Source organism: Myotis nattereri (genome assembly GCF_964212035.1).
Source record: "Myotis nattereri genome assembly, chromosome: 10".
Lineage (NCBI taxonomy): Eukaryota > Metazoa > Chordata > Mammalia > Chiroptera > Vespertilionidae > Myotis > Myotis nattereri.
The window spans coordinates 16,572,999-16,589,506 of NC_138085.1; the positions used below are offsets into that span (position 1 = coordinate 16,572,999).

General features: G+C 47.0%; 1 protein-coding gene across 1 annotated transcript; it reads right to left on the minus strand.

The window, feature by feature from the left end:
* Positions 1–1,188: 1,188 nt before the first annotated feature.
* On the minus strand, positions 1,189–14,448 carry LOC308526448 (uncharacterized protein). Its single transcript, XM_081101554.1, has 6 exons — positions 14,357–14,448; positions 12,089–12,213; positions 9,598–9,671; positions 9,216–9,320; positions 2,655–2,736; positions 1,189–1,831 (listed from the first exon to the last, which is right to left on the minus strand). Exons 2-6 carry the CDS (start codon positions 12,180–12,182, stop codon positions 1,824–1,826), a joined length of 363 nt encoding a protein of 120 aa, XP_080957680.1. The 5' UTR covers positions 12,183–12,213; positions 14,357–14,448; the 3' UTR covers positions 1,189–1,823.
* Positions 14,449–16,508: the final 2,060 nt, after the last annotated feature.

A 16,508-nucleotide genomic window follows, 5' to 3' on the forward strand; every position in this document is an offset into this window, starting at 1 on the left:
CCTGGATGGACCCTGAAGACATGATGCTCAATGAAATAAGCCAGTCACAAAAGGACAAATAGTGTGTCATCCCACTCACATGAGGTCCCTAGAGCCATCAGAGTCATAGAGGTAAGATGGAGGGCACCAGTAATGGGGGAGTGGATGCAGAGTTGCTGTTTAGTGGGGACAGAGCTTCAGTTGGAGAAGATGAGAACAGTGATGGAGCCGATGGTGGTAAGGGCAGCACAACAATATGATTGTTAAGTTGTGTTAAGGACCACTTACCACCACTGGACTGTGCCCTGAAAAATACTTAAAATGGTAAATTTCATTGTGTATATATTACTGTGATAACAATATACCAAAAAAAAAATAAAAATAGAAGGCACTGTCCTGGGTGTGGGAGAATCGGGTAGAGCTGTTTTCTATGGGCTCTACATGGCTGGTTGGGTCACTGTCAATATCCTGGTTGTGAGATTTTAATAAGATATTATTGAGGGAAACCGGGTCAGATTACATGGGCCACCTCTGTCTTATCTCTTATAAATAATGGGAATCTACAATTGTAATTTTAAAAGGTTAAAAAATAAAAGGGGCGACAACCAGATTTGGTTGTCTTGCCCCAGAGAATCTGGTCCAGCAGGTCCCATTGGGGTCAGGGCTGAGTATAAGGAATTGCCCACAGGAACTGGTGGTCAGTGGGATTGAGGGCCACCATCCAGACCAGTCACCTACACAGCTAAGTTCTCATCCCATCATGAAGCTTCCACAGCTTTTAATACAGCTGCTGTGTCTCAGCCACCTCTAATGCGATCACTGGGGGGAACAGCTCCTTCACTGTGCCACCTGGTTTTTAAAGGAGCTTCAAACCTTTTAACCATCTCACAAAACACAACGCAGGTAGTGCAATCCTCCCACAGTGACCCTCTGCTTCATTAAACCACATCCACCAAGTGACAAGGATGGGCCTTTTGTGCCATTCCAGGAACACTGGGCCAGGGTCCTGTCGACAGAGCAGATTCACTTCTCGGTGTCAAGGTTGGGACCAGGGTACAGGGCCCAGGGTGACACTTCCCAAGGACAAGGATGAAGGAAGGCAGCATTGTCGTTGGAAGCACGTGCCTTTTAATCATCTGCAGATCTCAACTGTAGAAAAGATACCTATGCTCTGTTAAAGGTCTGGAAAGATAAATAATTTTTTTCTTTGTACTCAACAGAGTGGTGCTCAAAATTAAGGTAAAAATAATACCCTGTCTTCATATGCTCTCTCCTTCCATAGATGGCTCCAATTTTCCTGTCAACTTGAATGCAAGATGGAAGAAGTAATGCTGGTGGATGAAATCAACACATCCCTATTTTAAGGGGTGAAATGAAGATGAGAGACGGAGTGTCACTCATTAAGGTTTCATACTTTACTCTATGGTCAAGTAGGGAGTTTGTAATTGTCCATCCAAACCTGTATCATTAGGGTAATAATGTAGGGCTGTCATGAAGGCCTTTTCAGTGTCTGTACCCCATAAAATCTTGCTCTTTTTGGTCCATGATGTGGGCCAGGGAGCCACCAATGCTCATCCTCTCCCACAGTGACTGAGGGCTCCAGGGCTCCCCTGGCTTGTGGATTTAGCTGGCAATGAGCACAGCTCAATCGTGTGGAGGTGGGACAGACGAGTGGAGTCAGGATGGACTTGGAGCAGCCACTCATGGCTGTCCTTGCCTCTGGCCAGAGCTGATTCACATGGTGAGAGAGGCTCAGAAATGCAGAACAGCACAAACTCCTTGCTACTTGGCACCCAGGGCAGCACACTCACCCTCTTGTTCCTTTACCTGTGCAGCCAGCCAACTCAGTCACCTTCAGGGAGAACATCCAGAAAGAATAATAAAACAAAAGTACCTCATGCCAATCCACATAGCACTTCAAAGTACTAAGAGTAAAAAACTCACTGTCCATGCATTTCTACAGAAAGGCTACTTTCTGTCCAGACCCATACTCTTGCTCTTTTTTCTTCTTCTCCAAAGAAGAAAACACATCATTCTGGAGCCACCGAGATGGAGCAGACCAATGGCCAGCTGTCCACCCAATGATGACAACCGTGGTCTCAGAGAGAATACTATCTGCAGACTCCAGAGAGAGCAGCAGTGGGCTGAGTGGGGAGCGAACTGAGAACTTGACCAGTGACCAGCACGGTGGTGAGCTGATTTGTCTTGAAGACAGTGAGTCTTAGCACTGCTCTGTGCGCAGGACGGGAATGACTCAGAGAGGACTGGACCAGGGGCCTGTTGGAGCCAGAGTGGCGGCTGCCCTGGACCCTTCCCCCTTCTCTCCTGGCCAGGCCCTGGACTCCAAAGCATTGTGGCGACTCCTGATTATTTTTCTTCTTTTTCTCTTGCCAGTTTTCCCTGATAACCATCCTGTTATATGAAGCTGCCACACAGCTCATGGGTGGAGAGGAGTGTAAGGTTCTGAGAGAACCAGAGCTTCTAGCAGAAGGACCAGGAAGGTGGCTGAAATCCAGGGAGAGAGGAGCTGTGGGTGAGCTGGACCCGCACAGAGCACACCCTGGAGGCCAGCATAGGCTCTGCGCATGCTGATGCTGAGGTCACCCCCAGAGCTGCTGAGACACAAGTGACTCTGAACTTCATATGCTCCACAGCCTTACACAGGGGCCTCTCACCTCTGACACTCCGTGGTGGGAAGACAGACTGTGGAACCCATCCAGCAGGGGCAGCACATCCATCACCAGCCTCATGTGAAGTCTGGAAGGAGAAAGGATCTGCATGTGAATAGGCACAGGGCTCAAGTGCAAGGGGCCAGGGCAGTAGAGCCCCAGCCTGCAGACCCACCACACCCTGCACTTTAGTTCCAAGTACAAGCTCTTTTTTGCAATAGTAACAATTGTAGATTTGACTTTGAAGAAAAAATAACCCAAATTACATTAGAGATTTCAATTTTGGTTTGTCACATCTTCAGTACATGTTAGCTGAACTCACTGTGGTAGTCATTTCACAATGTAGGCAAATCAAACCATCCTTTTGTCTGCCTTCAACTTATACAGTGGTGTATATTGATTATTTCTCAATAAAGCTGGGAAAAATAAACAGTGCCTTCATAAACGGGGAAAAAGTGGTTATAGATGCAGTGGAATGAAAACACCATAACTAAGAGAAAACAAATCAGGATACACACATAACAAATAGTATCATCTTGCCCTGGTGGCGTGCTCACTGGTTGAGCCTTGATCTATGAACCAGGAGGTCATACATGGAGTCCCTGTCAGAGTACGTGGGGCTCCATCCTTAGTAGGGGGCATGTAGGATGCAGGTGATGAATGATTCGTTCTCATCATTCATATTACTACTACCTCTCTCTCTCCCTCTCCTTTCCTCTCTGAAGTCAATACAACATATATTAATATAAATGAATTAATAGTATCACCTCAAAAAGGTATCTAGATATATAAATGTACGAAAGACAAAAGGAAATACTTTGAAATGTTGACAGTGGTTAACCTTGGATAGTGGAAAGAAGTGATTTCCTTTACTTTATACTATTCTTTTTAAAATTCTAATGATCCTATATTATTTTGATAATGAAAAAAATCTTCTAAAACACATTTAAGTAACTTTTTTTGGTGTAAAATGCATTTTGCATCCATGTTCAGTGACCATCCACTTATCTTTGAGAAGCTTAAAAAGTGCTTTGCGTTGTGAAATATCCTTTAAAATGCATTCTTGCACTCCAACAGCTCCTGAATGAGAACACTGGGCTTTGGAGATGCTGGGTCTGCTTGGAAAAAATAATGGGCAGGGGTTGGAGGCACGGTAGGGGATGGGGCGGGTCAGCAACCCTGAAGAGAGGCTCCTAGGTAGGATGCCTCAGGGTCCACAGCTCAGGCTGTATTTGAAGAATTCCTCATTGGAAGGCTGATATCTACAGTAAAGTTTCAGATTTGATAAACTTCAGACATGAGCCACAGTAACTTTTTTAAAAACGGTTTTTGCCGTTCTTATTGCAAATCCATATATATAAAAGGCTAATGTGCTAAGGATTCCACCACCTGACCACTCGCTATGAAGAGCACTGACCACCAGGGGCAGACGTTCAATACTGGAGCTGCTGTGACCTGAACTGGCCCTTTACAGAGGCAGGGCACTGCGCACCCAGAGTCCACAAGCAACACTCCGCTTTTCCCAAGTGGGACACAGGCCCGGCCACGAACCCATGGCACAAAGCCCACAGGCCAGCCCAGCACAGAAATGGTGGCTGTGGGCACCAGGTAATGATGTCACATAGTAATGCCAGGCTTCCTCTCCCTAGCGACTAGCCTCCTTGGAGTTTCTTCACCCACTTGCTTTATAGCCAGGTGCAAACATTTTACACTTTAACCAAATGTCTTTGAAGTGTTTTCATGTGCCTCATCTCATTTGATCCTCACTGAAGTCCCGGAATAGGTAGAGAGGAGACTCGGTAGAATCCTGTTTTCATTTCATTAGCCAGAAAATGAAGATTTAGAATGTTTTAAAAATTGACCCAACTGAAAAGAAGCAAGAAATGGTAGAGCCTGAACATGACTTCAGGTTTTCTCACTGCAGGGAATATAGTCAAACGGGGTTATAGTTAAATATTTCTCCCTTTGTTATCTCTGCATGATGCACAATAATAATCTGCTTTCATTTTGGTATTTATGCTGTTTTGCTGTCAATATCCTGAAAAAGAAATTGGGGCACTTCACCAAGCTGGAAAAAGTTTACCTAATCAGAAAGCAGGTCTAAGTAAGCAAATATCTATATATCTATATCTATAACTATATCTATATCTATATCTATATCTATATCTATATCTATATCTATATCTACATCTATATCTATCTATCTATCTATCTATCTATCTATCTGGCGCCAGTTGCATGTGTTTCCATCTGTCATTGTTGATCGTGAATTTGGTATACACTTCTATTATTGAGAAAGGGCAAATAGTGATCTTACAATATTTCTTCTAATTAATTTCCTTTCAATGTGCACCAATTCATGCACTGGGACTCTAGTAATTAAATAATACTATCAAGACGCCTAAGAGAAACATATGTATACAGAAAAGATTTTTAAAGAATTCAGATCTCCTAAGTCACAGCTCTATGGTTCTAACCTCAACTGGGTCTACAGAGGCTGACAGGAAAAATAGAATGAGCACTTGCCCTGGGTTCTCATTTGATCTCTGCTATTAATAGCTTGTGGTCTTGGGGATTTCACTTACCCTTTCGGGGTCTCCTAGCTGCATCTATAGGATGAGGGTAAAATTAGACCTCTTAAATAAGGTTTCTTCAAAGGCTTCAAAAAATAATTGTAGGTTCTGATTTCTACAATGTTCCTAAATATCTCAGCAATAATAAACTTTTCCTTGTTTTAAACTTTGTGGTACAAAACTTCACAAAAATGTAAACACAGTTTTATAATACTACTCATTTTAAAAATATACAACCTCTATAAACCTTATCCTATAACATTTTGGTAGATACTATTAAACATTTCTTAGTAACTGTACTATAACCCAAATTAGTAAATTTAGCATTATCTTTTTAAAACATCAATTGCATATTCTTTGTATTGGTGTGAAAAGGCTCAGAAAATACAGATGTGTTGAGCACCATATGTCACTTTTATTAAAATTCAACAAGTAACTTCCCAGGTATGGAAAACTTCAGGTGAAGCCAATTTTGGGGGTGTAAAAATCAACTCCTGTAAACATCAAATTAAAATGTGGCTGTATTTTCTGCCTTAAAAATTAAAAAAACATAAGAATTGTTATTTAACTCACTCAAATGGTTTGTGAAGCTGAAATACTTCCATGTAGGGTCTGCCCCAACCTGACATTAGTTTAGTGCAAGGACTGAGAGCCACATGTCACCTATTCTCCCCAGTGAGGAAGGGAGCTGTGTGTGAATCATTCCTACCACTAAGCCCCTCGGACAGCCAGCTGCTAGGCAGCAAGGAAACCAGCCTCAGCTCACAGGTGGGAGAAGTGCTGCCATCTCTCTCAGAATACTTCCAAATTCATCCTGAGAAGGACAGGCCCTACCAGCCAAGACCCAGTCAGGCCACTGCTGGGCTCTAAGTAAAGACTGACAATTGTCTCTACCTCTTATTTCTTCTGAGACCAAACCAACCAACCTCCCACCCACCCACCCAACCACCCACCCAACCAACCAACCACAATTTAATCATAATCCTTGCACTGAAGCCACTGCTAAATAAACACCAAGTTGTATATGGGCTCACGTGGTGACTACCCTCCTAGACACATATTCCTAGGCCTGGAATAAGCTCTGCCCATGCCCATTCCCTTCCCTCAGCTCGATTCTCCAACCTCCCCTGCTCACACCCCCCCACACATACACCCTATTTGACCAGGTAGTTAACTTTCTGGGGACTACAGATCCGTCTTGTCCCCTGGCTTGAGACACAAGCCCCAGAGAAGCAGGACCCCTCACTTCCTGGCTTAATAGACAGGGGGCCCTGCTGGGGTCTGGCGGGAACTCTGTCCCCAGCTGCCTCCTGTCAGCTCAGCAGCCAACACTCCTCCAGGTCCAGGGAGCACATGCAACCTGCCCCACAATGACAGGGGACCAGCCCCGCACAGGGAAGGAGCCCACACGGGGGCTACTGGTCTCTCACTGGGGCTCTTGGTCCCAGGTGGCGACTTGATGGAGCCTCTCCACTCTCCTGGTTTCTCCCAGGAACCAGGGGCTGGCCAAGTCCCACCCTTTGGGAAAGTGACTCCTTGGCTGCCCCCACAGAGCAAGGCCCAGGGGAACCCCAATCCTCCAAGCGTTTTAAATACCTGACAAGCCCAAGTTCACCCTTGGAATGAGCCCTTCCCGACCACAACAGCCACTACCCCATGGGACACTCCAAGTCCCAGCACCTGGGACAGCCATGGGAAAACTATGGCCCGCGGGCTGGATTTGGCCCTTTCGAAATAATAAAACTAAAAAAAAAAAAAAAAAAGACCGCACCCTATTATTTAATGATGTTTACTTTGAATTTACATTAGTTCACACAAACACTCTATCCATGCTTATCTTACAGCCTGCCAAGAACCCATTGTGGCCCTCAAGTCAAAAAGTTTACCCATGCCTCTTCTAGAGACAACTTCCTTTCCAGCTCACTTGAGTGGAGAAGGTCAGGAGACCAGGATGTCTCTCTGTTGCTTCCCGTTCTTCCGACACTCTGCGAAGAAGAAAGTCCAGGGCAAGAGATGTTTCTGTTGCTGGGGAAACAGGCGCAAGCGCCACCACTGATACCCCTCGCCCTCTGGCACGAGGCACACACAGGTAACCAAGGGCAGGCCCTTTCAGCTCACACTTGTGCGCCAACTGGGGGTCATACCTGGGGAGCCCACACCTCTTACCCCTCATCCCAGGTGTGTGTGTGTGTGTGTGTGTGTGTGTGTGTGTGTCCGGGATGGTGAGGTGAAGAAAGCGGGGGATGAGGGATGCTCAACCTGGGCTAAGGAGCAGGTTGGTAAGTGTCAGAAGCCTGGAGGGTGTTGGAGGGTGTGTCATGTTCACTGCCCAGGTCATGGCTCACAGGAAGGGAAGCCGAGTGCTGGGGTCAGAGCTCTGCTACCCACTTATTAAATCGCAGGGGTGCTCAAGGGGTCATCAACTTCACTCCCTGCCTGGAGGTCTTTGCAGATGCCCCTCTCTGCCTGATCTGGGGAGCAGAATGGGTGGTGGGCATCTTCCCCACTGGTAATGCCCGGGCCCCTCATGCCTCCTGGCCCGGTAGCGGGCTCTGTCTTTGCAGAGCTCCAACAAGGGCACGTCGAGGAGCTGGCTGACAGGTTCACTTATGCCCTCAACGGGTACAAAGGACAAGTGCGTCAGGACAGGAAAACCATCCAGTGCCAAACTGAGGTGAGAGCTGGCCCACACCTAGGACTCTGAGGTGACTGGGGTGGGACCAGAAGTCAGACTCAAATCTGGGGCCTCAAGTTCTCACAGGCCCACTCCCAAAGTGATCTGCACCTTCAATCCTCCCGACCAGCTCCCTGGTAGGGGAGAAAAGCAGTCTTTCTTCCTGTGCTTCTTGGGATCAGAGAGAAAGCATCTGTTGCTCTCTTTGCCTCATGCTCCTTTCAACTGATGAAATCCCTGCCCAAAGTATCCTGTGGACCAGCCCCAGCCCGACTGTCCTTGCAGACCTTCTCCAAGCTATACACATCATCCCACTTGATAGTGCTGTGTATTGAAAAAAAAGGGGAGGGGGAAGCGGGGGTGGGGGTTAGGGGTGTAGGAAGGGATAAAGGCCTTGAATACTTTTCTCTGCAACCTATCACCTCACAGAGGACGACAAACCATTGCAGTGCGGCCAGCTCAGGAGCTGTGGCCTGACCCAACTCCATATCATCCCAACAAGGACAGAGTTTTCCTCAGTCATTCAGGCTTTCACTGTGGCTACACCTTGACACAAATCAATTGTTGCAAGCTCAGCAGGGCTGCCAGAAACATCCTCACTGTCCTCATAGGCTAGGTCTGCCATGACACAGGACCACAGATTGGGTGGAAGGTTCCTGATGCCTCCTGGCTCAGTACCCACTCTGTCTTTGCAGAGCTCCAAGGAGGACATCATTGAGGTGCTGGCCCATGGACCCGACTACACCACCTACGGGGTCAGGGTGCAGGTGCATCAGGCTGACGACACAGACCAGTGCCTGTCTGAGGTGAGAGCTGGCCTCGAGGGTCTCTACACCCAAAACCCCAACACAACCTGGCAGTGCCCAGAACCCACACTCCAATCTGGGGACTCCACAGATACCCTCCCAGGACTCTCCCTAGTGTCCCACTGCCCCAAGACAAAGAAATGAGGACCCCCCGCCCCCGTCCAGCTACATGGGACGGTAAAGACAAGCTCCTCACATATTTGTAGCAATATCAGAGAGAGAAATGTCGTGTGAACTGTGTCCTGTCCCTCATCTTGCCATGGCCACGGTACCAGCTTTCCCAGGGGGAATCACCCCCACGTCTCCACGCTGGCCTTCTGCAGAGCCCAACGGTTCCTGGACGAGCTTCTATCTCGGTGAGCATACACTCGTGACTCTGCCCACTGCTAGCTGTGAGGCATGAAAATGTCACCACATCTTCCCGAGTCTCAGGATGCTCCTCTGAAAAGTGGGTTGCTGGGGGGGGGGGGAACCTCATAGCACTGCTGTGGGGACAAGCCATGGCAGGTCTCACCTTCTCCCTGGCTCTGCAGACAGGGTAGCTGGATGTGCGGCAGTTGTTGTTGGCAATTCTTTCACTCTGTCCCACGGAAAGAACTCTGACACACCCATCAGCGGCCTGTGGCATCAGAGGTTGGAAAAGCACATGCAAAGCAACCTGTTAAGCAGTGTGAGATTTCACCTAGCCGGTCCTGGTCCTTGGTGTAACCACACTGGGGATTTCTGGGGAGAGCAGGGGCCCAGGCCCACTCAGATGTATGGCATGCTCCTGGTTGGAGTTTCTTTACTCGACAATGTGCACGCACTTTTGGAGACACTTAGCCTGACTCAAGGAATGAAGCAGACACAATCCCTGGGCCTCAGTTCTGGGCATTGGGTCCAGCAGTCACGCTCACCATCATTTGCAGCTCGTGTCCACCATCCACCAGGGCTGATGCCATCAGAGTGATTTTTCCATCTGGATGCACACCTGTTTAGAATGACCGGGCTGACACATCACAGGACCAAGTCATAAAGTGAGTGGTCTCCGGGTCCAGAAGGAGGGCCCTCAGAGTCAGCATCGTGGGGACTGTGGTGGGTGGGGGATGGAGAGTGCCTGGCAGAACCCTAATCTTATACATCATCTGATTCCCAAGAAAGGCCTGGGCTCTGGAGTCTTCTATTCCAGGAGGATAGGAGTCAAAGACGACAGTGGGTGGGGTCCCGGGCCTTGTAGACCCAGAGGGGACGCTGTGCTGATTGGTCCCTCACAGTCCCCTCCCCCCCACAGACCCACCCCGCTCTGCCTGCCCCTCTCCATATCCATCTCCCCTGACCACAGTGGCCAGGCTCAGAACAGGCCTGTGGTGAGCAGGGTGCTCACAAGCCTGTCTCAGTCCTCAGTCCAGATGCCCAGGGCCTGGAGGGTGGGGGTGGGCAGTGCACTGGACCTTTAGGTGAGCTGCCAGTGGGAAGAAGAGTCTCACACAGACTCCGTGTTAAACCTGCTGGATCCCACAACTGCTACAACCATGACAGCCACACAAGGGCCGGGGTTACCATGGTGCTCTCCCATGGGTGGTCATGGGAGACCTGCACAGAAGCTCAGATCTAAACAAGTGTACCATGGGAGGGCAGACTGGAAGGAAAGAGCAGGACTCAGAATCTGCTGCCCACCTGCCTCTCCCCAGGGCCTTTGCTGCGATGGTGGGGACCTGGCTGGACCACGTCCAGGGTTTGGGGCAGCCCCTTCCTTCCGCCTGCTTCAAGGTAGAGCAGGCCTTGGTGCCCGTCAATTCCCCTGCCCAAACCTGGTGGGCCACACCCAAAATCTATGGTTGGCGCTGCAGCACCTTGAGCCCACCGAGGCAACTCAACAAGGTGAGGCGGAATGATCATCTGGGCAGATCATCGGGGGAGGGCAGGCTCATGGGCTGGAGTTCCCTTAAAGGCGGTGGCATCTTTCCTGTCTGCACTAAGTCACAGGAAAGCCAGGAGTGTGAGTCAATGTGTCTCTTTCTCCTGCTCCAGGTCCACGCCCAGAGCTCCAGAGCTCTCCGGAGGCAGAGGAAGGGCCTGCTCAGGGGCCAGAGCCTGGTCCAACGAGAGGCCCTGCCCTGGCCAGGCCTGGCTCGAGGCAGTACCTGAAGCCATTATGGAGCCAGCTACTGGCTGCGCTGGAAGCCTTCCCTCATGCTGTCAGAAGAGTTCTAGGCGATTATCTTAAATAATTCAGAGGAATACATCCCAACTGTACATTTATAATAGTAAATAAGGATAATTTCTAAAAGTACCTACCTATTTATGTAGACTATTTCCCATTAAGTTAAATACTCCTTTTGAATAAATAAGGTTGTTTATTAAAAACACGTGTAGACCATGTCTTCTCACGTACATATACATAATTCCATACACACACACACACACACACACACACACGTACACACACACACGTACACATATATGCTGACATGGAAGGTGCTCACTGTATAATACAGTTTTAAAATAAGTTTTGAAACATTTAATTTCCTCTGATAACTACGTATACACTGATAAAATGGGGAAATAAAATCTGGAAATATATACACCAGAATGTTCACACTGGTGAACTGTCAGCAGTGAAACTACCAGAAGTGACAGTTTCTTCTCATTTTGCTTCATGTATAGGTTCTGGTTGACACAAGGATCATACCTCCAATATATAGACATAGACAGTAGAGAGAGAAAGGGAGAGGCAGAGAACACAGATGAGAGGTGCACCAGCCGCCTCGTGCCCACCCCGACATGGAACTGACCGCAAAACCCTGCCACATGCCCTCCCTGGGAACTGATCCGGAAACCTTTCAGTGCAAGGGGAGATGCCCATCCAATGAGCCCCATCAGCCGGGGCTAGACTCAGTATATATTTTTAAAAAATACACTTTGATTGATTTCAGGGAGGGAGAAAGGGCGAGACAGGAACGTAAACCATGAGAGAGAAGCATGGATCGGTTTCCTCCTTCACGACCCCTATCGGTGATCCAGGCTGCAACCGGGCCTGTGCCCTGACCCGGAATCAAACCAACTGTGCACTCCTGCCTGCTTCACAGGCGGACGCTCGACCACCGTGCAGCACTGGCCAGACTCAATCATATCTTTCTAAACTTTCCCAAGTGCCAATTTGTATCTTGAAATGGTCTCAGGAAAGGAAAAATTACTTAATGGGGGGCATTCTACTTCCCTCGCTGTTTAGATGCATTTGCTATTTGGCCAGAAACAACCAGTAGACTAGCTCTCAACCATACTTAAAATCACTAGGGATAGCAAGAGCATTGCTTTGGTTGCAACAGGAGTAACTCAAAACAACTCCCTCCACTAAACACTTCCTGAATCATTTCCCTTCCTCCATGAGCCCAGAATTTAACTCACCAGTCAAACTCAGCTTAGGGAGAGGAAATGGTTCCACTGGAACAGGACGGTATGGAAACAAGGTACACAGCCCTGGTTCTACCCGAGGGGCCATAGTTCACTGACACCACCACCACGGGAACAATCTATAATTAAAATGAAAACCACCATGTCAGAAAATTCTAAGCAGAAAAGGACAAAGGAATGCCACTGGTGAGTATTTCAAAAGGAGGCACGCTGTGCAAGAGGGATCCATTCAGTGCTGTGGCCCACTCATCCAAAGCTCATCGTTCTCATGTGAGCAGTACTCTTGCTCTGAGGGGAGACACATTTCCTTTCTTTCATTTCATATTTGCTTTCAAGGAAAACCAGCTAGCTGGTCAATACACCAAGCCAACACTCCTCAGGTATCCAACAGGAGAAACCTAAATGTCTCAGTGAATTTTAAGTTTTACTAAATTTGAATTAAAAAAAGTTTCATTTTAAATTGATATGTGGCTGCCCGACTGGCGTGGCTCAGTGCTTGATCGTGGACCCCGGAACCAAGAGATCCCCGTTTCATTCCCAGTCAGGGCCCATACTGGGGTTGCGCGCTAGGGGCTATGAGACGGATGATGCTCTCTCATCATTGATGTTTCTCTCTCCCCTTCCCCAGCCTCCTCACCGCCCCCACCTCCACCCCCCTGCTCTCTCTGTTCCCCTTCCCTTCCTCTCTCTGAGATCAATGAAAACATATATGTTTAACCAGTTCTATGTGGATAATATGGACCCTATGAGACAGTGTACTTCAAAACACTAGGCAACTGTTGTGAAACAGTCATCGCTGAATCTCGGGACACCTGTCCTCCACAAGTCCACACAGAAGAAATGTACGGGGCCCTCAGTGATCACAGTAGAAACAGGAAGCTCTCCATCTGACACGTCCCCACTGCCCTTCCCCTCACCACCTCCTCCTGGGCTGAGGCACCTCCTTCGGGAGCACTTTGACACTAAACTGCCCCATGTCCCTTGCAATTTGGCCCGTTCTGCCCAAGGGTTCACGCAAGAGTCTCATAGTTGATTTCTGAGACACTATGTTCCTCCCTGATATAAAGCACAACAGCGAGGAGAGGATTTTTTTCCTCTCGTTGATGCTGGGAGCTTACCCTGACATCACTGAGCAGCTGAATTCAATATTGGATCCACCTACCTGTGGACTTGTTCTTTTGTGAGAAAGACAAGTCCCTACTGTTAGCTGCATCACTATTCTGCTGCTTATAATTCTCAGCTTCCACACTGAATGAGATCCTTAAAACTCCTGAGGGTGGACAAGGTTGTAGCATTTCATGGTATTGCAAAACAACAACAACACCAAACACGAAAACAAAAACAAAAAACAATGGGAGCAGAGAGCAAGACAGGGGAAAGATGGGAGATGCCGGAAAGTACACCAGCCTTCCACCGACTCCAGAGGGAGACGTCGGGATACAGGGCATGGCACAGCTCTAAGCTGGGCTGGCAGAGTGTGATGCCAATGAGGATCTCAAAGTGTGACCACAGAAAAGGGGTGAGGGAGAGACAAGACTGCAATAGGAGCTAAGGTCGGATCATGGTCGGCCTGGACGGACACGCTAAGTATTTGGGACTCATTTCTAAAGGCCATAGGAGACCACTGGCAGTTTTCAGAAGAGACATGATCATATTGACATTTTCAAAAGATCCTTCGGTCTGCCCGTAGAGAATGCTTAGGGACCTGGCGATACTAGAGGTTGACAGGTCACAGAGCACACATGGGATCAGGAGGCCCCGAAGTCAATGGGGCTTAGTACTCTTGCTGCTAACCTTGATGGCTTCACACTAGAATCGTTGTATCAGGAATGTCAAGGTGGAAATCTATCCCACTCAAGGCACTTGACAGCTTATGTCTAGAAGTTACAATAAAGTAGCACGATATGCCGTATCTTTTCTCAGATCAAAACACTCTCAGAACAAAGTGGAGAACATACCAAAACCAAGACTTGCTAAAGTGGTAAGGAAAAGGGTGTGGACTCAGCTTCCAGACAGAACAACAGGTCAGTGGCACAGACAGAGACACGCACACACACACAGAATGCGAGAGAGAGGCTGAGAGGAAGGAAGGGACCTCAAGAACGAGAGTACAAGACAAGTGACAGGACCTGACACCCCATCAGCTGGCCTGTACTTGATGTTGTTTAGAAGCGAGTTTATAACATAGAGTCCAAACATAATCGAAATACAAGCAAATGTCACCATACTGTTCACAAAACCTTTAATGACACAGTTGCTTACCTTGATCAAGTGTGCATACTTCTTCAGTTGTTCTGAAAAGCATTGTGTAATCTTTGCAGTAATGATCTAAGTAAAACTCCATTTTTAAGTCCCTACAACAACAAGAACATATAAAATACAAATAACTAGGAAGGTATTCCAATATTTACCCCCAACAGTTAGCAATCATCAATAGAACTTTCCCATTTAAAAACACTTATGAGAAAAAAGATAATCAAATCCAGAGCCCCTTTATTCTATTTCTGGACTTTCCTGTGCCCAGTATTGTAAGTGCAACCTCAACTACTTTTGCTAGACAGATGTTGTGCAGGTGAAACTACTGTAAAAACACTGTGATCTCGGTTCTCTTCCATTACCTATTGGCTGTTGATCTTGAACAAACCATCTCTAGAGCCTCAATATTTTCTTCCAGAAAATGGGGAAATACCAGTTAATTCACTGTGAAGTTTTAAAACTAAATAAAATATGTAAAAAATACCAGAGCCCATGATTAGGGTTGGAAATCATTTCATTATAAAACAGTTTTCACGATAGTAATGATTTGTCCTAAGAGAAATAAAAAAAAAAATTAAAAGTGCCATGTCTCAGAATACAACTTCTTTATCTCAAGGAAGATCACAAAAATTAGAAAACGTTCTGTAATATTAACTCAGATGTTGGTATTTTTATTCCATTCAATTTTATTTATTATCAACGGTCACAATACCCAAGTGTGTGACCTTTAGAATTCAGTGTTAAACAGAGTGCTGGCCAGGCTGTGAGAGTGCAGTGTTAGCACCATTTAAACGTAGATCCACCAGGAACCTGACAGACACCGAAGGCAACAGCACAAGTGCAGCAGAGAGCCCACAGCGAACCAAGCGTCAGGGTCTTGGAAACACACTGACAGGTTTTCTCATCACTAATGGGGGTCATGGTTCCCTGGCCTGGTTGACAATTTATGTAGCTAAACTGCAGTTCTCTGAACTGTAAGCACTACTAGAATGTAGGTATTGTTACAGCATAGCAGGTATTGTTATAGACCTTCCACCACAGTGCAGGCAGTCAGCCTGTCAACATGAAATGCTCTTCGGGTCACCCCCAGTGTTTACCATGTTTCCTGACTTCCTACTGATCTTAGGACAAAGATGACTCACAAGCCCTTACATAGCCAGTATCTTCAAACAATTCTAGGTTTTGCAAACAATGCTCTGGGTTCTTAAGGCCAACGTCTGAGTCACCTGAGCACTCCTGGAAGTTTTCACTCTACACACAGTATTTACCTTGCCAACTGAACAAGGGGCGTCAACAAGTGAATGAATTCCTTCTCCCATCAGAGTATTCCATTTAGGCTCCTCAGAGACCCAGTGAAGTAGGAAAAAGATTGCAGGTATGTGAGAGAAGTGTAGAAGAATCCAGACTAAGATTCTGTGACAAGTCTTCATCCTTCATCTGAGAAACTTTCCAAAAGATTCAGACATAAAGATCTGTTCAAAAGGTGAGACTCAACCTTCTGGTGGTGGTCTGAATTCAGTAAATAATCCCAATCCCGAGAAGAAGAAACAGATATTGATTTTTTAAATCATGCCTCCTTGTAATTAGGGGGGTGGGAGTGATCAAGGAGGGGTCGATGAGGGGAGAAGGAGACATATGTAATACTTTAAACCAGTGTTAAACTCAACCTTCCTAATGCCGCGACCCTTTAATATAGTTCCTCATGTTATGTTGACCCCCACTTTCACTGTTACAAATTAAATATAATTAAAGCATAGTGATTAATCCCAAAAACAATATGTAATTATATATGTGTTTTCCCATGGTATTAGGCGACCCCTGTGAAAGGGTCATTCGACCCCTAAAGGGCTCACGACCCACAGGTTGAGAACCGCTGCTTTAAACAATAAAAAAATTCAATTAAAGCAATTCAAGTTCCATTTTCATATTCAGTTGATCTAAGAATATGAAAAAAAAATCACAATGCTGGCCCAGCAGGTGTGGCTCAGTGGTTGAGCATCAATCCATGAACCAAGAGGTCATGGTTCAATTCCTGACCAGGGCACATGCCCAGGTTTCTGGTTTTATTCCCAGGAGGGAGTGTGCAGGAGGCAGCCAACTGATGATTCTCTCTCATCAAGGATATTTCTATCTCTCTCCCTCTCCCTTCCTGTCCCTG